General features: G+C 40.7%; 1 protein-coding gene across 1 annotated transcript in view; it reads right to left on the bottom strand.

Annotated features, from left to right (window-relative positions):
- NOL10 (nucleolar protein 10) overlaps positions 1–21,645 on the bottom strand; it is an 89,773-nt gene extending 68,128 nt beyond the window's left edge. Inside the window, exons 1-11 of the mRNA XM_005687007.2 lie at positions 21,446–21,645; positions 17,150–17,195; positions 14,845–14,943; positions 11,770–11,847; positions 10,521–10,558; positions 9,320–9,456; positions 8,533–8,598; positions 6,692–6,752; positions 4,683–4,768; positions 2,747–2,825; positions 1,432–1,581 (exon numbers count right to left, since the gene is read on the bottom strand). Coding sequence (XP_005687064.2) covers positions 1,432–1,581; positions 2,747–2,825; positions 4,683–4,768; positions 6,692–6,752; positions 8,533–8,598; positions 9,320–9,456; positions 10,521–10,558; positions 11,770–11,847; positions 14,845–14,943; positions 17,150–17,195; positions 21,446–21,511 — 906 coding nt within the window. The 5' untranslated portion in view covers positions 21,512–21,645. The remainder of the gene's footprint in view (positions 1–1,431; positions 1,582–2,746; positions 2,826–4,682; positions 4,769–6,691; positions 6,753–8,532; positions 8,599–9,319; positions 9,457–10,520; positions 10,559–11,769; positions 11,848–14,844; positions 14,944–17,149; positions 17,196–21,445) is intronic.

The following is a 22,568-nucleotide window of genomic DNA, read 5'->3' as shown; positions in this document are numbered from 1 at the left end:
GGCCCCTCTGCCCTGTGTAGGGGAGCCCCACAGGAAGGACTGACGCTTGCCCTCCAGTAACCAATGCTGAGGCTCTCAGCCCCCCACACTCTTTACCTCAAAAATGAATCTTTCTATTTACAGTAACACTTTAAAGATGCTAAGTCTGAAATCAATAAACACAAAGACTCCTAAAAGCAATTGCTACACTGAATGAATTTTGTCCCAGTAGATGAACTAACCTTTTACTACTCTCTCAAAACAGGAGAATCAGCAACATAGGGTTTTGTTACTTTTTAAATGACATTTAAAAGGACACAGAATATCAAACATTCTTTAAGAAAATACTACTTTTAAGAAAAACACTATATAAGAAATTGGGCTTCCCTGGTGGCTCAGATGGTGAAGAATCTACCTGCAAAGCGGAAGACCTGGTTTTGATCCCTGAGTTGGGAAGACCCCCTGGAGAAAGGAACAGCTACCCACTCCAGTATTCTTGCCTGGAGAATTCCATGGACAGAGGAACCTGGTAGGCTAAAGTCCATGGGGTCGCAAAGAGTTGGACACGACTGAGCAACTTTCACTTTTCATGTAAGAAATTACTATAAAGGTATCATATCTAAAATCTATTTGTTTGACACAAGGAAAGGGTATGAAATTGAGATGCATAATAACAGTGATATGGGAACATTAGTGCGTGTGTGCTCAGCTGTGTCCCACTCTTGCGACCCCATGGACTGTAGCCCACCAGGTTCCTCTGTCCATGGTATTTTCTAAGCAAGAATACTGGAGTGGGTTGCCATTTCCATCTCCAAGGGATCTTCCCGACTCAGGAATTGAACCTGCATCTCCTGCGTTAGCAGGTGGATTCTTTATCCCTGAGTCACCAGGAAAGCCTGGAAAGATTAGTAGTAGCTCATAAAAAGTTTCCTAAGGTTGCAAAAGAGCCCCAAAATCTAGGGGGTTTCTCATGGATCAAGTTTTTTAAAAATAATGATTTATATCTACCTAACTGAAGAGTTGATTCATTGGAAAAGACTCTGATGCTGGGAGGGATTGGGGGCAGGAAAAGGGGACGACAGAAGATGAGATGGCTGGATGGCATCACTGACTCCATGGACGTGAGTCTGAGTGAACTCTGGGAGTTGGTGATGGACAGGGAGGCCTGGCGTGCTGCGATTCATGGGGTCACAAAGAGTCGGAGATGACTGAGCGACTGAACTGAACTGAACATGTAAAAATGCGTGTCAGTTCTAGCAAATGAGGAAAAGTTCTTAACAGGAAGAAAACAACCTTAAGGACCTGGAAGTAACTAACTTCCAGGCAAGGGACTGAATGGATACTCAGTATTTTTTTCTCAAAAACCCATATAACTCAAACAAGGCAACTGGAAAGAAAAGGAACATAAAGAAAATAGGCAAGTAAGTCATTTTAACAACAAAAAATACTTACTGAGTTCTTATTCCACATTTTGATAATTCGAGAGTCAGCAGACAAAATCAAATCTAAGGAATCTTGGAAATGAACTGATTTAATGGGCAGCCCATATTGGTGATCTTTAACTAGCAATGGCTTATCAGATCGAAGATCATACAATAAAACCTAAAAGAAAAAAAAAGGTATTTCTGTTTAAATAAAATATTTCATCTTAAAAAGAAACTTTAAAAAATGAACATCCTCACTCAGAGTACAAAGACTCTAAAGTGTCAGCCAGAAAAAATACTCCAGAAAAATCTCAATTACCCTTCCAGGGTATGGCTCTATGGATTCAACCCTAAGAGTAATTTTTAGGCACACTAAGATTGAGAACTACCTGGATAAGTTAAGGAAGGAACCAAATGGGAAAAGTGCACAAGAATTTGTGTCATTTATGAATTTAATAAATATAAACACTGAGGGCCTAGTATGTACCAGGCACTGTCTCAGTGGCTGAAAGAAACAAGAACAAGAATCATCATGAAGGCAGTGGTGGCAGATTAGAGACAGATGCTGGTGGCAAGGCTATGACTTTGGGGGGCGGGTGGAGGGCAGGGTTCTCTTCTGAGCTCTATCCTGATAGGTGAGAGGCCTGGGGAAGCTGGATCTCAGACCCAGGTGGCAGATGATACAGGCACTCTGCTGGAAGCAGGGCTCCCGCCTGTGCTGAGGTCTGGACGGACTTAAGTGTGTGGGCTCTGCCTTGAAGGAAAGGGGGAAAGATGAAATTAAATCTCTGAAGCTATTTCATTCATACTCCTCAGACTAGTCAGCATTTGCTGAGGCAGGTCCCACTGACCACTCCCTGCACAGGATGTGGGAGACAGTGCTGGGTGGGAAAAAAAAGGCTCCTTGGACAAATACCTTTTGGAAACACTGACTCAGCACATTTCTTGTCTACAGGGATTCTCAGAGCCTCCACTGTATATTTAAATGCGCTATAAACCTCAAAGATAGGAATCTGGAGAATTTCAAATTTTTGTTTTTCCACAGAACTCTGTTCCACCCTCTCAAGAAAACACTGCTCTAAACCACAGTCAAGAGGACACATGAGGCATAGCTCCACGGCAGCTTCAGCTTGAGAATCTCTCAGACCCACCATTGGGGCCAGAAGCAGAGTTTCTCAAGGTCCTGACAGAACACGGCAATCTGAGTACCCTCTCCACGCTGGCCAAACAGTAATGCCTCAGAGTCTGGTCACACAGTGAACAGACGAGTGGGTATTTCCCGTGATATACACGCCTCTGAAACAGTAACTTAAGAGCGAAGTTTCCAGCTGAAACATATTTACCTGCCCTGTGGACGTTCCAACGGCCATGGTCAAGGCACCATTAAATTTCAAAGCAGAGATCGTTGGCAAACTGTTTATTCTGAAAGGCAAAATATTTGCGTTCCATGCATATATGGTCAAATCTCTTCCAAGTAACAAATTATTACTCTTCACTTCTAATGGAGAGGATCACATTTCTAGTCTGCTATTTAAAAGAACTGTATCCAAACTTTCCAAGTCAAAATGAAAACTAACCTTTACTTATAAATGTAACTTACCTGAAAAAATTTGCAGGTTATCTTCTTTTAAAACTGTAAGAAACATTATTAAAGTAACAGCAAACAATAAAAGTTACTGAAAATATAAAACCAACTGAAAAGGACCAGTATGACAGTTATCTTTCATTTTGATTAAGCCAGAATGAGGTATTTACAGAAATGACCCTTTTTGGCTTAAGAGGAAACAGTTTTATATTCAGACATGGATATACCCATTTTCACTTTTAAAGTCAATGATGTCAAGCTAAAAAAAAAAAAAGACTAGTCCCCAGATGAGAGCCTAGAATCTCTAAAAGTAACAGAACAATGGATGTTTACAGCTATTAATCTAGAATATGCTTCTCACTCAGTAACCAAAAGTAACTCTGGGGTGGGAAGGGTCCTAGATGATGGCCGTAGTCCTGATTTCAACAGCTGTTGTCTCCATGACCTTGGACCAGAACCTAGAGTCCAGGCCGCTGACTGCTGGCATCCTCAGGCCTCTTACGCCACCTAAAGCCTCAGCCTGCAACTACACTGAAGCATCGGGTCCTCTCGTTCTATCAACTTCCACCACTGACTCTTCAAACTGAACTCTGGAACCGTTCTTGGTGAGGTGATACTGTTTTTCCTCATTTATTCAAACCTGTTTGTTTCTTAATAAAATGTTTTCCTTTTCTTGATAGTTACGTATCAAGATTAACCCTCAATATTTTACAATTTTTGTTATAAAAGAGAACTGGTTTTCATTGTATCTTTCTACATGGACTTTGCTGATAAACATCAAAGCCACTGATTTTGTACATTTATTTTGTAACCAATTTACTTAAATCTCACACTAGTTTCTATAGTTTCTCAGTTCGTTCTACTGGGTTTCTCAGGCACACAATCACATACATCACCTGTAAACAACAAAGCCTGTCCTCCCCTAGCCAATATTTAATTCATATTTCTTTCTCTGACTGTACTGGCTTCTCCTTCCAGAAGGTCACCTATGTCCAATAACAGAGGTGACAGCTTATAACACTTATGTCAGAAAAAAATAAAGCTAACCATAAAAAAGTAATACAAAAAAATCACCCCAAACTAAATCGACAAGTAAAGCTACTTTCAACACTACAACATACCCAGATTTCTTCCCGATATACATGTAAGTTCACTGTTTTTCCTATGAAAATGTAATAACACACAATAGGTAACTGCGTGGTTTGTCTGGATTCCACCACCAGATCCTACAGAATGGGAAATATAAATTCTTGTAGCATATACATTTTAATTCAGTTCCACGGTAACTAAATAAACAAGGAATTCCACTGGCTTCCCCACTTAGTGAGCTTCCGCAGGAAAGGATTTTTCCATAAAACAATCACAAAACCACAACCTCGGAGAAACATGTTTTAAGAGTTTCATCCTTCAGCAACTGCTTTTAATTTAGTATTGACACTGTGGTTGCTGTTCTACAGTCACTAAGTCATGATCCACTCTGCAACCCCATGGACTGCAGCACACCAGGCTCCTCTGTCCTCCACCATCTCCCAGGGTTTGCTCAAACTTGTGTCCATTGAGTCAGTGCTGCTATCTAACCATCTTGTGCTCTGCCACCCCCCTTCTCCTTTGGCCTTCAATCTTTCCCAACATCTCAGCATTGACACATCTGTTAAATCACAAGTTGGTGAGTATTTAAACTCACTTCCACTTACTCTGAATCAGCCGTGACACTACTCAACGCACAGTCTAACACACCAACTCGGCCCCGAGTCCTCGGGTCCCAACACTCTACTCGGCCCTAAACAAACAGAACAATCATTGTAAATTACAGCTGCTATTAGGAAATTTTTAGAAAAATACTCCCTAAAAAGAAAATGAAAAGCCTTACTGGTTATCGTGTGCAGATTAAGAACTTAACATTTTTAACTTCTTACTTGTATCTTTTTTAGTACTGTCAATCCTTTCATCATGAACTGCATTTTTTTTATAATTTAAAAAAGGAAAAATAAAAAAGGATGGTTAAGGGAAAAAAGGTCCAAAATGCAATGCATGATACCTGACTGGACCTTGATTTGGTTGGTGTGGTAGCAGGGAGAGGAGTTATGAAAGACATTTTGGTATAACTGGCAAATTTTAAATGTAAATATTACTGTTATCAATGATAAATATTTAATATATGTACTACAATAACTGTCACAGAAGAAATCAAAATCCAACATATAATATCAAAATTAATGCAAAAATGAATTTTAAAGTGGTCTGACTATGCATATCAAATATCAAATCCCCACAGGGTCACAAAGGGTTGAATATGACTGCGTACACACACACACACACACACACACACACACACACAGTAATCGAGGAACCCAAGGAATTTCAGGAACCCAGCGTTTGGGCTGGGTGGTCTGCACCCCCTTCAACAAGTCTCATGGCTGGTCTTAAAACAGCTGGTGAAAGAGAAGCCTGCTCTAATTCACAACTTCTCTTACACAGCATGTTTCCTGGTGTCTAGCCTAGCTTGCTCTATAAGGACTCTATTCAAATAACCAAAAACTTCCCCTTGGTAATCTCAAGAAAAGTAATTAGTGAGATAATGCTTCACTGGCCTAACTTTGGCATAGTAGTTTTTCTAACAAGATCAACATAGTTTTATATATTTCCATTAAATCAATCTTAGGTGATCCATTTCAAATCTTAATCTTTTAACCTAAAAATGATTTGAGTAAAGAAATCTACATTTCATCCATATGAATTGGTTTAATAAACTACAGTACATCTACACAATGGAATCTTATCCACCAGTTTTAAACAATTACCTTAGTTTTCCAAGTAATTACAAGCGCCAGTGTATAAACACGTACATTATATAGCATTACATTTTAAAAAAAAAGCAAATGAAGAACCACAGCATAATCTCAATTTTGTGAAAAACATTTAAAAACATGTTACTAAAACATATGCATACCTGCATAAACAAAGAAAAACAAAAACGAAAGAAGAATATTACAAGTCATTAAAGAGTCACCTCTGGTGTAGGACTCGATGACTTGAAGGTACAGAAGGGCATTTTATAACAATATATTTTTGACATATTTACCTTTTTTTTATACTGTGTTTAACAATATTGTAATTTAAAAAAGCAAATCTAGAAAAACTCCTAAGTATGAAAGAAATTGAATCAAAGGTGTTACGTAGTTTAAAATGCAAACATGCATAATTTGAGTGCTACTATACAGGATGTCCAAATCACACTCCATGTCCCCTTACAGCTGATAATGCTCTCATGTAGGTTCTTCCATGTGATTTTCACCAGCACAGCGCCTCCACACAGGTGGCAAGTAATTTTTATCATCTCCATTTCACTGATGAGAAAAATAAGCCTCAGGGAAAGGAATGCAGTCATAAAACTAACAAGCAGCAGACAGCTGGTGAAGAGCAAGAGTGGTCGCCACAAGAGCTGGCAACTATCAGCTTCACCTCCAGTGATGACGGCCCCCCACCCCCAAGGCCAAATCCAACCCCGAGGGGCACAGTCTGCAGCAAGAGCACAGCTGTGTCTCCGAGGAACGTGACCCACCGTTCACGTGAAAAGCAAACCAGGGGCTTGTCTCACCATCAGCACTCTGCTCTTAGGAACCAAGTAACCCTGTCTTTACATCAAACTCTGTTAGCAAATGCAGGGCGAATGTTTTTCAAAATGAAGTCAATGTATGCTTACCTCTATCGTTCCTGTGGCAAATAAGCCATGCACTGAATTTATGTCACAAACATTATTCTCCCTAAAACAGTAGAGCGATAAGGGAGAGAGTTTTAGCATCTGCTTTAGGGGGAAAGTGAAAGTGAAGTCGCTCAGTCCGATTCTTTGCGACCCTGTGCACTGTGGCACAGGGGATCTTCCCAACTCAGGGATCGAACCCAGGTCTAAACAAACAGGAACCCACTACTGTGGAGAAGGCGGCAGCCAGCAGATTCTCGATCATCTGCATATGAAAAGCACTAAGGCAGCACAAGGGCCCTGGGGTTTCAGACCGCGGGGTGACACCCTACCTGCCAGGGGATGAGACGTGGAAGGTCTTGCTTCAAAACCACTATCCTACTGCCACAAGAACAAATTTCTCAATAATTTTCTCCCAAAGCAAAATAACACAGGCTAAAAAACACCAATCCAGAGGCTTGACCAGCCTACTGAGTCCACCATTTCTAGGCTTGAATTTTCTTTTCTCTGCAAAACGCTTTTCACCAACTTCATATGGTCATCATGAGGATTAAATGAAAAAACTATAAAATGCTCAGCACTGTGTCTAGAGTTTATAAGACACTCAATAAATATCAGTTACTATTATAAACAGGAAATTCTGGAAGTAAAGAGCAGATAACTCTTTTATTATTCAAGGATGCATCATGGTGTTACAATTTAAGAAAATAAAATTGGTATTTCAAAGCAATGTGGAAAAAAAAAAGGTAACAAGAATTTACCGGTTTTTATCATTACCTGTTCATCCAACCTTTAAAAATCCCTTTCAAAGCAATAAGGAAACTCTAGCAAGCTCTTTATATACCTGCTGCTGCTGCTAAGTCACTTCAGTCATGTCCGACTCTGTGCGACCCCACAGACGGCAGCCCACCAGGCTCCCCCATCCCTGGGATTCTCCAGGCAAGAACACTGGAGTGGGCTGCCATTTCCTTCTCCAATGCATGAACGTGAAAAGTCAAAGTGAAGTCTCTCAGTCGTGTCCAACTCTTAGCGACCCCATGGACTGCAGCCCACCAGGCTCCTCCTCCATGGGATTCTCCAGGCAAGAGTACTGGAGTGGGGTGCCATTGCCTTCTCCACTTTATATACCTAGATGAGAAGTAATCCAGCTTCCACTCCATACTAGCTGTGTGACCTTAAACAAGCTACTTACCTCTGAGTTTCAGCTGTACTATTTGTAAAATGGTGGTAATAACAGTACCTACACTGTAAAATTTTGCTATAAGCTTCAAATGAGTGAATATATATAAAATCCTGAATAAAGACTGGCACACAATAAGCGCTTTCACTACTGTGTTGCTGTTGCTACTACTCAGTATTAACATTATGACAGATTCATTCCTAAAATATTTCTCTATGAATAAAACAAAAGTAAAGACTATAACACATGATAAAAAGAAAACGTGAAAAAATCTTAAATGTCCACTAGCAAAAACATAAAAAATAAAATTTAAAAAAACGCTACTCTGAGTTAATTCAAAATTTCCCTATAAGAGAAAATATCAGAAAATTAAAATCATGAATGAAAATTTAAAGAACACAGAAAAAAACAATAACTGAATTTCTGAGGTGAGTTAAAACCTTTTTGGATAGATACAAAAATTTTTTTTTTTAAATTTTAAGACATCACCAGGTCTTTTAGCGATTTTTTTTGTGTGTAGGAGAAAATTTAACATTACTCTTTTACCTAAGCTGCCCAGAGAGCTCTGATTAAATGCAACACAGGCTATGTGACAACAAACTGGGAGTCTGGCTCCATCTCCTGGCCGAAATAAATACAGCAGGATTCTTATAACAACACTCACGCAGCATCCGTCTGTAGAGGGTTCAGGTACCGTCCTTGTTCCAAGTTTAATCTATAAACTTCCGAGCTGCCAAACAATGAAAGGGTTAAAAATCCAGTAAACTAAAGGAACTTTTCTTCAAGTAAGTATAATTTTTAGAAACATATCTGTCATAAGGCATCGCTTCCTATGGTAAAACTGATACAAAAATGTACTCTAAACCTAAAAGATAATGACCTTATTTGTAAATTTGTTCATGCATAAGGGTGATTTCAACCATCCATGTGCCAAGGAAAAATTATGAAGTCGTTAAGTAGAATATTATGAAACATTATGAAGTTAAGTAGAATATTATTTACAAATAACAGGAGAATAGGAGATCCAAAATGCATCTCTAAGTGTATATAAGAACAAGACTACAATGAAATAACAGAAAAATACTAATAAGGGCTTTCTCTGGGTGGCATAATTATAGGACAGGTGACTTTTCTCTTTATTCTTTTTCATGTTTTCTCAGTTTTCTAAAATGGATAATCATAAAGAAGGTAGCATTTAAGAATAATGTTTTACAATGCATGCAATGGGGCTAAGATACTGACTTTCCACCACCATCGTCCTACGGGGTCACCATGTCTCTAGATTTAGAGCCCCATGCCAATGAAAGTTAAGGATGTGACTCTTAAATGAGCCAGTCACTTCGGAACTACACCCTTTGAGCAACCACAAGGCAGAGATAATGTCTTAGTCTTCTTTTAATCCCTCTCCTCCATTTTAAGAATAGAAATCAAAGGGTGATTAGACCCAATACCTTGCGCCAACAAAGTACAAGTCACAGGATGGATAATGGTAAGAGAAATCTCGCCCAAACTTTGGTATTCTGGTTTTGTAGTAGAAACCTGATTGTGAATGAAATTCGATGTATCTATCATTATGCAGGAAGACAATCTGAAAATGAAACAAGAAAATTAGTTTGCTTAGGTTTCTAGATAAAGTGTTTATTTCATCATCACTGAAACTGGCAAAGCAAGAAAAACTCTCGTTTTGTCCTCTTCCTTGCTCTCTGTAAACACACGTGTATAAACACAACTCACCATCATAGCTAAGAAATATGTTAAGAATCAACCTCTCCATTAGTTACTTAATGCCTTCCTGCATTCTAGATAGGTTTTTTGGCAAGCTTTACCTTGTAACTGAAAGACTTACAAGCAAATTTATCAGTATCTAGAGAAAATATATCATAAAGTTGAATATTCCGAAACATATGATAAATAGCTCCCACAGGCTATAGAAACTGTATTCCATAGTTGCCAGAACTGTAGACAATATATAAAACATACCAGCTCTGAAATTTCGATTTTCCTTCACAATGACACCTGACATCACTAAAAATTTTTCATTTTGAATTTAATAAGGCACTTCTACTGACAATTCTATAACTGCTGAAAATGACCACAGAGCTGAAAGACACATTAATGGCACCAAAAAAGAAAAAAAAGCAAATGTAAACATATAAGCTGTGTCTTGAACTGCTTCAGTATATACCACAACCACTTACTTGCACAGTTAAGAATATTAAACAAACAACCTGCTATTGTATTTTTCACATGAGTAAGAAACTGAAAGCAAGCTGGCAAACAATACTACTTTAAACGCAATAATGAAAATCACACATCTAGGATATAACACCTTATATCCTAGATATGTCTAAAAAGATGACAGCTACCAATTCTTAAAAATATACGTAATGTCTTATTCATACATGCTATGGAAAACTTATTTTGATATCAGACTTGCCAAAGACTGTCTCCATCCCTGTTGTCACATTCACAAGACAAACTGAACAGATATTAATAGCAAAGAATAGATCTTATTTTACTGCGTGCTGCTGCTGCTGCATAGCCACTTCAAATTTAACCATGGAAATACCATAAAAACACTCATCATAAAAATAAACTCCACTCATTCATTTCTTGAGCACAGGCAGTACAAACCAACGCTATAAAACATACCTTTGAATAGTCATCAGACAAAGTTTCAAAGGTGACAACTGAAAAATAAGTAGTAGTAAGAAAAATATAATTATCAATATTTTTAATAAAATTGATGCAAAGATTCTAATTCAACACAAATATTATATACAAACGCTGGGTTTTGCTTCCTTTTTTGCCATCTACATAAAATAAGAACAAAGATGTCATACTATATTGCCCTCAAAACACCAAGTGGGGAAAAAAAAAAAAACACCAAGTGGAAAGTTAAACGTTTTATAGTTTCTTAATACAGATCAGCTATTTTTCTACAGAACTGAAGCAAATTAGATAATAAATTCACCAAATATAATGATTTGTAAATTTTGCCACAGTTTTTCTGAGATGTTCAAAGTAAAATAACAAACATTAAAAGCTCAAAAATGTTTGCTTGAAAAAAGGTAACAGTAACTTTTTACTCATTCATAGTATACCTGTTAAACAAAACTAAAGAGTGAAAACAGTTACTACTAGCAGCACATGGAGTTTGTATTGCTTTTTTTAAAATGAGAGTGAAACAAGTTAGGAGAATACAAATTCCATTAATGTCTTTTCCCTCACCTCAAACATGGGGCCATCTCCATGTTGGAGATGAACTTCCCCATCTCAACCTGCCCTGGTACCAGGCAGAATTCTAAGAACGACCCCACTGACCTTCCCCCAGGTACGGTCCCCTGCTCTGGACAGTGTGGGTAGACCCTGTCAACATGAGGATACACCACTCTTGTGAGTACGTCACATTTTATGGCAAAGCTGAGATTTATAATTCTCCCGAGCCCTTTAAAAACAGTGAGTGTTTTCTCCAGCTGGAAGCAGAAGAGGCAGATTTAGAGCACAAGGAACTGCTGCTGGCTTGAAGGAGGCAGAGACCAGGTGAGGCACACAGGAGCCTCCAGAAGACTGTGGTCCCCCAGCTCACAGCCAGCAGCAAGCAGGACCTCAACCCAACAACCACAACAAACTGCGTTCTGCCAACCACCTGTAAGCTTGAAAAAAGATCCTGCCCAGGGCCTGTGCAAGAGTCCTATCCCGCTGACACCATGAGGTCAGTCCTAAGCACAGGACACAGGTGAGCCTACAGGGACTTCACCTACAGAGCTATGAGTAATGAAATGAATTTTCAAAGCTGCCACATTTACTGTAACTAATACACAACCCATACCCAGCTTAAAAAGGAGAAAAGTATCCAAATATAAAAACTATTTTCGTGAATTCAAATATAATCTCTTACCTTCTGAATCCAAACACCTTTCAAACTTCAAGGATAACTGGTAGGTGTCGTAACATCGAACTCGAGGTTTATACGTTCCTATAAAAAATTCGATGGGATGTAAAACCTAAAGGACATACTTTTTATTATCAATATCCTGCAGATATGTTGATTATACTTTTTGTTTAGCAGTCAAGTAGGATAATTATAAGCTTACCAAACAAAAAGAATTTAAAAGCAGCCCTTTCCAACATGTGAAGGGAAAAATGAGCAAAGGATATAAACAAGGAAGACACAGAAAATGAAATACAAATAACTAATAAACTTCACAAATATTCTAATAAAGTAGGTTTTTTAAAAACTAGTTTTTATCTATCAAATGGCCAAGATGAAAACTTGGTTAATATTTGCATTTAGGTGGATATTTAAAAAAAAATCTACTCTCATACTTTGGTAACAAGCATGAAAGTGGAAGTTTGAAAGTGTTAGTTGCTCAGTCATGTCCAACTCTTTTTAATCCCATGGACTGTAGCCCACCGGGCTCCTCTGTCCATGGAATTCTCTAGGCAAGAATACTAGAGTGGGTTGCCATTCCCTTTTCCAGGGGATCTTTCCAACTCAGGGATCAAACCTGGGTCTTCTGCACTGCAGGCATATTCTTTGCTGTTTGAGCCACCAGGAAAGTACAGTGACAAGTTTAAATTGTTACAAATTCTTTGAAGGACAATCTGGCAGTATTTTTAAAATATGTGATATTTTTACATCTTAAATCTTTATTTCAATTTATACAAATTTATTCTACAGAAACACACCCATAAGCGTACCAAAGACAAGAAGAATGTTCACTGAAGCATCATTTACAAATGGCCAAAAGATGAAAGTAAATTAAATGTCCACTGAGAGGGAAACGGTTATGTAAATGATGGTAGATCATTATATAACTTATAAAGAGGATAACACAGACCTGTAACCACTGACATGGAAGCTGTCAAAACACAGTATGAAGTGAAACGCAGAGTGAGTGCAGCAAGAGGGGTGAGCCCTGCAGGGTGATGCTCATAATATTAATACAGTCCGGCTTCCGTAAAACTCAACTGTGACAGTGCTAGTTCTCTGCACAAAAACGATGGAGGAATAAGCACAGTGACACCTGGTATATTTTAATACAATTTTAGGGTCTTTCCCATTTACTCCTGTATATTTCTGTTACATTTTTTAATAAGATTATCACATTTGCAATCAGGAAAAGACTGATTTTTAAAACCAGTAAGGATATCTCTATATATTATATCTAAAAATTTCTTAGCCATGCCCTACTGCATGTGGGAAATTAGTTCCTCAAGCTGGGATCAAACTCATGCCCCATGCAGTGGAAGCACAGAGACTTAACCACTGGACCATCAGGGAAGTTCATAAACCAATGAGGATACTTCTAAAAGCAAGTGATGAAGTAGTCCAATATGTTCTGACATGCATCAAAGCCCAAGATCTCACTTAAAAATAGTACATAGTATAGCACGGGCTTCCCAGGTGGCACTAGTGGTAAGGAACCCACCTTCCAATGTAGGAGATGTGAGAGATAAGGATTGGATCCCTGAGTCGGGAAGATCCCCTGGAGTAGGAAATGGCAACCCACTCCAGTATTCTTGCTTGGGAAATCCAGGAGCCTGGGGGGCTCCAGTCCACAAGGTCACAAAGAGTCAGACGTGACTGAGTGACTGAGCACACACATTATAGTACAATATATCTATACAAACATACTCTCTATGTAATATACATGTTATATATAATCTACAATCGTAGCCTATATCCTGAACATAAAACTGGAGGCTAAAAAACATGGATAGTGTTAGTAATGAGACAACCACTGACACAGAACAAAAGAGAATGGCATGTAGATGTATAAAAGTTCTGTCAAAGAAGAAAGTGGTTGGAAAAGAGATATAGATGAATGTTAAGCCAAAAACAACAATAAAAAGTAAGTGGACAATATCTAGAATATATGGAGCAAAATCACAACCAAAAATGGTTGAGTAATGTTGCTGTAAAGGACAAAACATTGAAAGTTCCCTATATTTTATGGTTTTTTCATACTGATGAATTATTGCTAACACGAGGTCTTAGTAGCATAAGAAATACTAGTACATAATAGAGAAAATCATTATGATAAAAATGACCTTTCCTGGAACTCTCACTCCTTGTCAGTGGGAGTATAAAATGATCTGACTACTCTGGAAAAATACCTAGCAGGTTCTCATCAAACTAAATACACACCTACCCTATGACCTAGCAACGTCCTCAAAACAGACTTGTATGAGATGGTTTATAATGCTTTATCAGTAACAGCCAAATAATGAAAATAGCCCAGATGTCCATCAACTGAAGAATAAACAGAGTGTGGCATATTCCTCGAAGGAAATATCGCTTGGTAACAGCAACAAAAAAAGAACCATTCACACATATAAGGACATGAATGAATCTGAAATACAAAGTCCTAGGTGAAATAGGTCTTACACAAAAAGAATACACAGTACATGATTGCATTTATATAAAAGAGTCTATTTAAAACAGGCTAAATTTGTCTGTAGGGAAAAGGTAAATCACAGAGAGGGGCCTGGCTACTCATGAGTCGGGGCAGGGACTGACTGTGAGGAGAATGTTCTGGGTGGAAGGAAAGTTCTGGATCTTGCTGGGGGTTTGGGCTACATAGGTATATACATTTGTTCAAACTCACCAAAATTATTTACTCATGCAAATTTTTTTAAAAAGCCATAAACAAATACTGAACTCTAGTTAATGACATACACACTGAGGTATTTAGGGGTGAAAGATACTAATATCTGCAACTTACTCTGAAAAGCATCTAAACACAGGGTGGACGGATGGATGGCAGAAAGATGGGATAGACAGGTGATAAAGCAAACACAGCAAACTATTGAAGCATCAAGGTGACAGGTAAATGGCTGTTCACTGTACAATTTTTCCAGTATTTCTGTATGTTTGGAATTTTTTAATAATAAAATATTAGAATAATTTTCCCTTTTCCTCCAAAGCATTTCCTGGTATGAAACATATGTTAACAAAAACAATGCTTACCAGTTGCTAAAATATATTGCCCATCTTTTGATACCTTAATAGTGGTACAAACAGTAGGCATTTCAAAATCCTGAATAAGTTCAATTCTCCTACGGATATCTGCAAAGAAAGAAAATACATAACTGGTTTAATAACTGGTTTAATGGTCACGTGCTTATTCTGTGTCACAGGAAGACAGAGATTTTGGAGCAGTCCCTATAAACAACAAAAACCCAGTGCCTCTCAGCCTTGGGAAGGCACCAACACAGCCCCACTACACAGCAAGATTTTCTCTCAGCTCCTGCCTTATTTTTCTAAACTATTTGTACTTTTCAAAAAGCAAAAAGTATCACCGTTAATGGGGGAAAAAAATGTCCATAATAGTGCATTAAGCATCCAGTTTCAAGGCCCGGATTAAGGGGGACAGAATAAACATTAAACCACTACTGTTATTCAGTGATGGATCATGGCTAAATAATAAGCTTAAACCTTCAAAATCTTTTAAAATTCATATAAGAAACTGGTACCAAGCTGCCTTTTGCCTCTCCTTGGCAGCACTGATCTGCAGCCAATAGGATCCAGGCTAGAGAAGACTTACAGCAACCTCTCTGGGTTAAAACACTAAGATGGACTCTCAAAAACGGGTTCCCTAACACAAGGGGGTGGCTTCTGGCTGGCTGCTGTATGCGCCCTCTGCAAGGACCGCATATGACTGTCCAGCCCCTCACTGCCTTGGTCACTAAACCTGAACCTAAGATTTGAACTGGCTAAGGAGGAGTGGGCCACACAACTTGGAAGACAGGGATAGTTTTGAGATGGGTTAGAAAGTAGTCAGTGAACTACATTTTTCCTCTAAATAATCTGAGTCTGTTTGCTTACACACTTGAACACTGGAGTGGCAAAGAGAGAAACAGAAGAAATCAGAATCAGTAGGCATTGAGAAAGCAGCAATTGCTTTTTTCCTTTGATTTAAAGTTTTAATTTTCTAATTTAAAAAATTAAATTATTTATCATTTTTGTTTGCGCTGGGTCTTCCTTGCTGAGCACAGGCTTTCTATAGTTGCGGCGAGAGAGGGCTACTCCCTAGGTGTAGGCTTCTCGTTGCTGTGACTTCTCTTGTTGTGGAGCACGGGTTCTAGGTGCACGTGCTCAAGAGTTGTGGTGAAGGGGCTTGGTTGCTCCACTGCATGTTCTGGATCTTCCCGAACCAGGGATCAAACCCACGTCCTCTGTGTTACAAGGCGGATTCTTAACCACTAGACCACCAGAGAGGTCCTTAATTTTCTAATTTTATAGATACTATATAAAGCCTACTTTTCCAAGATGCTTGCTTTGAGGTATTTATCTCACATCCAGAAACCCCTCCATTATCTTAGGTCTTTGATTTGTAGAAAATAACTTGAACAAGATATATGAGAAGTTAATCATTCTTCATACATAATAAGTTGTAACAGAGAAAATTTAATAAAAGTCTGTCTGAAATGATTTAAGTTAAAAACTGATCTTACAAGCCTATCTTCCCTGCTGTCATAACTTAAAGAATAAAAATCTTCTACAATGATCTTTCAGGGTTCATGTTTATATGTCCTGTATATAAAATTACTTTGTTCAGAAAAAAAAAGGTTCAACGTCTCTATATCTCAAAAACTGACAGATGGATTTAACAAACGGAAAAAGATTTTAACATGCTGGAAAATAAAGCGATTACGGAACCTAGGACAGCTACTCCTTCTAGGATTGCTTCAGTGGGTATGGCAAGACTATAAGGCCCTGGCCAGTCCGTTAACCTGAGTCATTTCTCAGCATTATTTATGCAGCTGGGGAGCTTTACGAGTGAGTCTCCTCCAGACAAAGAGCCAGCTGGCTTACTGCTTACTTTAAAGGCAGTGGACCCCTATATTCAGTGTTCCTCAGCTGCAGGACAAGCCTACTGCATGCAGAGCACCCATCTGGGCCACCCTGAGTGCCCCCTGGGACTCTGGGCAGGGAAGTGATGGAAGAATGCTGGTGTTCACGCTATTTGCTGTGCCACATGATGCATGGGGTCCTCGTCTCTGACCCAGGAGTCTTATGACTTCTGCTATCATCCATGAAACAGTAAGAGGCTTAACTGACTGCCGTGTGAGTAGGTGAAAATCACGCCCACAGGTGACTGTATTTACCACAACAAAAGTTTTCTTCAGAGGGAAGGGGCAAGAATGTTTATTTCCCACTGCACGAATTCCACTGTTTTTCTGAACCTTCACTTAAATATAACAATAAGTGAGTAAAAGCATTATAATAGGGATCACAAATGTGGCTGAAATGGAAAAAAAAAAATACTCACCGACATCTTTCTTCTGAAGTGCCCTCTTCTTCCTGTCAGAAAGCCACTTAAAGAAAGCGAAGAGACTTCATTTTAAAACACATTTACTTGAATTGTCTCTCTGCTTACAAAAAATAATACATGCTCATATTTAAAAACTGAAACTTAAAGGAATATGTAAGATAGAAAAGGAAAATACTCTGTAATCCTAACCCTACTGTTACATCCTGCCATATAGATTTTTTCCTGGTATGCATTTTCCTATACTAGACAATAAATTTTAAGAACTACCATAATTTTACACAAGAGAAAACTAGTTCATCTAAATCAACCTAAGGGAAAGCAGTAAGCCTCAAATAGTATGGGCTATAACTAATATATGGAACCACTTGAAGTGAAATTTTAAAAAGCAAAACATTAAAAGAAACTATCTCAAATAAATATATTTTTTACAAAACAAAAAACTAGATAAATAGCTGAGACTTGATGATAAAGAAATGATACTTTTAAAACTCATATTCACAGACACCACATTTTGTTCTGTAATTACTATACCTTATTGTAGCTAGCAATATAAATCCATTGCATGAACAGGTCCAATGATGAAGCACCATAAAGTACAATTACCTTAAAGCAGTGGTTTTCAACCAGGGGCAATTTTGCCTCCAAAGGGCATCTGGCAATTCTTAAAGCATATTTGGTTGGCACAGTGGGATGGGGTGGGCACTCTTGGCATCTAGTGGGTAGAGGTCAGGGATGCTGCCAAACCTCCTACAACGCACAGGACAGCCTGTATGCTAAGCACTGTCCCTCCCAAAATGTCAATAATCACGAGGTTAAAAAAACATATGCTCAAGAAATCAAAGAAAACCAAGAGAAAGATTAACAGATACCATTTCTAAAAGCACAAACCCAATGTACAGCCCATGTTAAGATACCAGACATTATAATCTTTAGGGCTCTTTGGTCACACAGACCCACCCCTAAAGACACTCACTGTGATGTGTGATACCTGAGGAAGGGTGGACACTGGAACACATGTCACTCTTTGAAGGGCCTGAGTCCGAGTCAGAGTTCTCCTCCTGCCTTTGTCTTCAGAGCACTGATTTGTGGGTTTATACTAGTCTTTGTGATTACATTGTTCTGATTTCATTTGAGGCAATAATGTTTCAACTAGAGGTGATGTTAAACTGTATTTCTGGGCAATCGACATGTCCTTTTACATCAAACTAACGCAAGCAAAGGGCTTCCCTGGTGGCTCAGTGGTAAAGAATCCACCTGCCAATGCAGGAGACTTGTGTTCGATCCCTGGGTCAGGAAGATCCCCTGGAGAAGCAAATGGCAACCCATTCCAATATTCTTGCCGGGGAAACCCCATGGACAGAGAAGACTGGTGGGCTGCAGTCCACAGGGTTGCAAAGAGTTGGAAACAACTGAGCAACTAAACAACAACAAAAGACAAGCAAAACAGAGGTATATTACCAGGGCCTCTCCTTTAATAGGGTATTCAATTTATCTTCTCAGAAGTTATGCTCAAGAAGAGGCCAGTTCACTCAACAGCTGGTCTCATACATCATGAAAAGTGAAGGTGAAGGTCTCTCAGTTGTGTGTGACTCTGTGACCCCATGGACTATACAGTCCATAATACTGGAGTGGGTAGCCTTTCCCTTCTCCAGGGGATCTTCCTGACCCGGGGATTGAACCCGGGTCTCCCACATTGCAGATTCTTTACCAGCTGAGTCACCACGGAAGCCCAAGAATACTGAAGTGGGTAGCCTATCCCTTCTCTAGTGGATCTTCCCATCCCAGGAATCTAACAGGGGTCTCCTGCATTGCAGGCGGATTCTTTACCAACTGAGCTACGAGGGAAGCCCAATGCTATGATTCCCGTTCTATGAGGGATGCTCATACATTATGACCATGGGGCAAAGAGAAGGGGATGGAGACTGCCTTTTAAATGGGAGCCTGGGGCCTTAAAGGGCCAGAAATTCTGTACCACAGTGATGACAGGAAGCAAAGACAATTCATGCTGGAGTTTCTGTACAAACTGACAGCACTCCAGGACAGCACACTAGATAGAGTCTGTCCGGTACAAGAATGAATCAGGCTAAGTTTTAAAAATTCACCAAAGACCTGAAAGTTGTCACTGATTCCGGGCATCCTCTTTGTGTTCTATAAAATCACCGCTAATAGAGAACGGCACTTCACCAATGCCAAATAATTTACCCTGAAACCCAGCAAAAGAGCTCCAGAGATGCTGATGACTTAAATCTCGCACTGGACAGGCACCCTGCCGTCACTGGGGGGAGGAAAAAAAAACCCTAGTGGATCTTACATTTGAAGTAGGTAGAGCAAAATGCGCTCAATTCTCCATTTCAACTATCAGCAACACGGTGCCCCCAGTCATTCAGATCCAAACCCTAACAGTCCTCTCTGGATTCTTTCCTTCCCTTCACCTCAACTCCCTACCGCTATTCAACCCACTAGCAAGCGCCACTAGCCTATCTCCAAAACACCTCCTTTACCCCACCAAGTCTTAGTATCTCCTTTGCCACCATCCTAGCCCAAGCATCAGTCTCTCAGCTGGACCATCTAACTCATCCCCACTCACTCTCCCCAGCTGCAGTAATCTGACATGGAGTAGCCAGTTTGAAACCCAACAGTAGCTTCCATAAGCATTAAGAATAAAACCCTAACTTTCTACCTGAGCCTACAAGGCCCATCTCTTCAGTCTCATCTGGCCCCCCTCTCCCATCCCACTGAGCATTCCACAGCCACCACAGTGGTGCTTCTGTGTCTACAATGTGCCAAGTGCATTCCACTGCAGGTCACTGACACCTGTTCTCTCAGCACAAAAAAACTCTTCCCCTCATCGCCACAAGACTCCATCCTTTTCATCATCCAAGTTTCTGCTCAAAGGTTGCCTCTTGCAGAGAAGACTGCCCTCAAGGCTTTAGTCCAAACCACTTTCTCAGAACACTTCATCCACAAGAGCTCTCTTATAGACACTCAGGATCCAAAGCACTTATCTGTATCTGAAGTTCTATTTGCTTACTTATTACCTTTTTCTCCAACAGGAAACCATATCTGACCGGTTCATCACGTATCCCAACACTTAGCTCAGGACTGCCTGCATGTGCTCACGTCCCAGGAAATGCACGGAGGAGAAGAACAAACTGAGAGGGATCGGGCTGTGTGACAGCTGGAGAAGGAGTTATTTAACCTGAATTCTAAGAAGAAACTGATCCTTGGCTCCAAACCTTTTAGGGTCGGACACAAGAAAAAAGCTACACTGATTCTGATTTCCAACGGCAGAACTCAGACCAATGGTAGCATGTAGGAAGGGCCATGTTTTAAAAACAACTGTCTAACAAGTAGTCTCAAGTGGAAAAGAGCTTCTGTCAAATTTTCTTCTCACTGGTAGTGCTTCCACGGTGGCTTGACCATCACTCTTAAGAAATAACACTGAAGCGTCAGAGCCCAGGTGTGTGACCCCTGGACAAGTCACCTTTTCCCTCCCTGGAACTTTGCATAGTTCTAACATGAAAAGATTGGAAGAGAATCGCTGACTTTCCAAGCCCCTTTCAGTTTTGGCGTCTAAAGACTCAATGATATCAAGTTAACTTCAACAAGGTTCAAAAATGTGTCCATGTCATAAATTCTGCAGCTGCAAAGCCTGCATTTCCCTTCACTGCTGTATTTCTAGAACTTGGCATATAACAGAAATTGAAGAACAGCTGAAAAAAGTCAAAATGTTAGTCGCTCAGTCCTATCCAGCTTTTTTGCGACCCCAGGGACTGTAGCCCACCAGTTCCTCAGTCCGTGGGATTCTCCAGACAACAACAATGGAGTGGGTTGCCCTTCCCTTCTCTAAGGGATGTTCCGGATCCAGGGATCAAACCTGGATTTCCCGCATTGTAGGCATATCCTTTACCGTCTGAGCCACCAGGGAAGCTGATGAGGGGCATTTAAACGGGGGAGAAATATCTGTCAACCAAACTGTCCACGTTTTCCTCCTTGGTTGTAGCAGCGGCTCTGAACATCCATACAAGTCCAAAGGGACACTTCCTCTGTCTAGAGAACTTTCCCCCAAGATAGTTCAAGAAAAACTCATCCATCCTGATTACCTCGAGGCCCAATTTCTGGCATGGTAACAGCACGGTCGTCGTCTCCCAGCACCGATCAGCTTCCCCAGGTACCATGCCTCGCCTCTGAGCCTCCCGGAGACCGGGGCCGGCCCGAGGCCAGCAGAAACTGCCAGGGACGGAGCGGAGGAGACAGGGGCCTCCGCGAGGAGGAGGACCCGACCTGACTCACCTCGGGAAGGGACTTGCCGCAACTGAGACTGTAAATCTTCACCTCGTTGAGGCTGGAGACCTGCATGGCGGCGCCGAGGAGGCAACAAGCCCCGTTCCTGTCCTGGACCCTCTCCCCGCGGAGCAAGGGAGCTTCAGAAACTTAAGAAAGCCTGTCGGAGCGCATGAGCAGCGTGAGGCGCTAGCGCCGGCGCTGGGTGATTACGCACTTCCGGGTGCCGGGGAGGAAAAAAAATGGCCGATTCCGGAAGTGACGGAATTAGGGGAGAGGATCCGGTGAGGCTTTCGGAGAGATGGCAGCGCCCTGGGAGACATGTGAAGATGGGGAGGGCCGAAACCGCTCTCCCTCCTCATGGCAGAGACGCAGGAAGCTCTTAGGGTCGCTTCCCGGGCCGAAGCGTCGAGGTACCCCGGAGGGCGTGGCTGGCCGGGCTGAGGAAGCCTTCGGGAATGGGGCGGGGGGCTCCCAGTCAATGAAGCCAAGTAGAGAAGGAGACCTGCGAGCAAATGCGGGGTGGCAGTAAAATTCTGTTCTCACCAGTGTTTCTGCAACCTTCCCATAGAAATAAATGCTTTTGGAGATGTATTTAAAAAAGAAAAACTGGGGGCGACTGCCCCGACGATCCTGGGCTTCCTCTGCAGGTGGTACGGGTTCAATCCCTGCTCTGGGAACTAAGGTCCCGCGTGTTGCATGGAGTGGCCAGAGATGAAAATTAAATGATTAAATGAAGATTTTTTTCCATCTGGATTTTTTTCAGAAGTATTTATCAATTGGTTGCAATCGGTCGTCTTTGCTGCGTATGATTTCTCTACTTGCGGAGTTTGGGTCGAGGTGGCGCTCTTTCGTGATGCTTGGGCTTCACTGCGCTGCTTGATGTCACTGCGGTGTCTTCTCTTGTGAAGTCTGGGCTTGCAGGCTCAGTGGATGCGGCCAACAGGTGGGCTTAGCTGCTCAGCAGCATGTGGGATCTTCCCAGACCCGGATGGAATTCTGCATTGGCAGACGGATTCCTATCCACCGCAGGGACCAGGAAAGTCCCTTCATTTGGATTTGGCATTCATCCAGAAGAGCAAAACTCACCACCCCGACATGTCTCTTTGGGATGTGCATTATTTCCATCTGA

The sequence above is a fragment of the Capra hircus genome, chromosome 11 (genome assembly GCF_001704415.2).
Source record: "Capra hircus breed San Clemente chromosome 11, ASM170441v1, whole genome shotgun sequence".
Classification (NCBI taxonomy): Eukaryota; Metazoa; Chordata; class Mammalia; order Artiodactyla; family Bovidae; genus Capra; species Capra hircus.
Note: the sequence above shows the minus strand (reverse complement) of the source record. Positions and strands in the feature narration are given on the sequence as shown.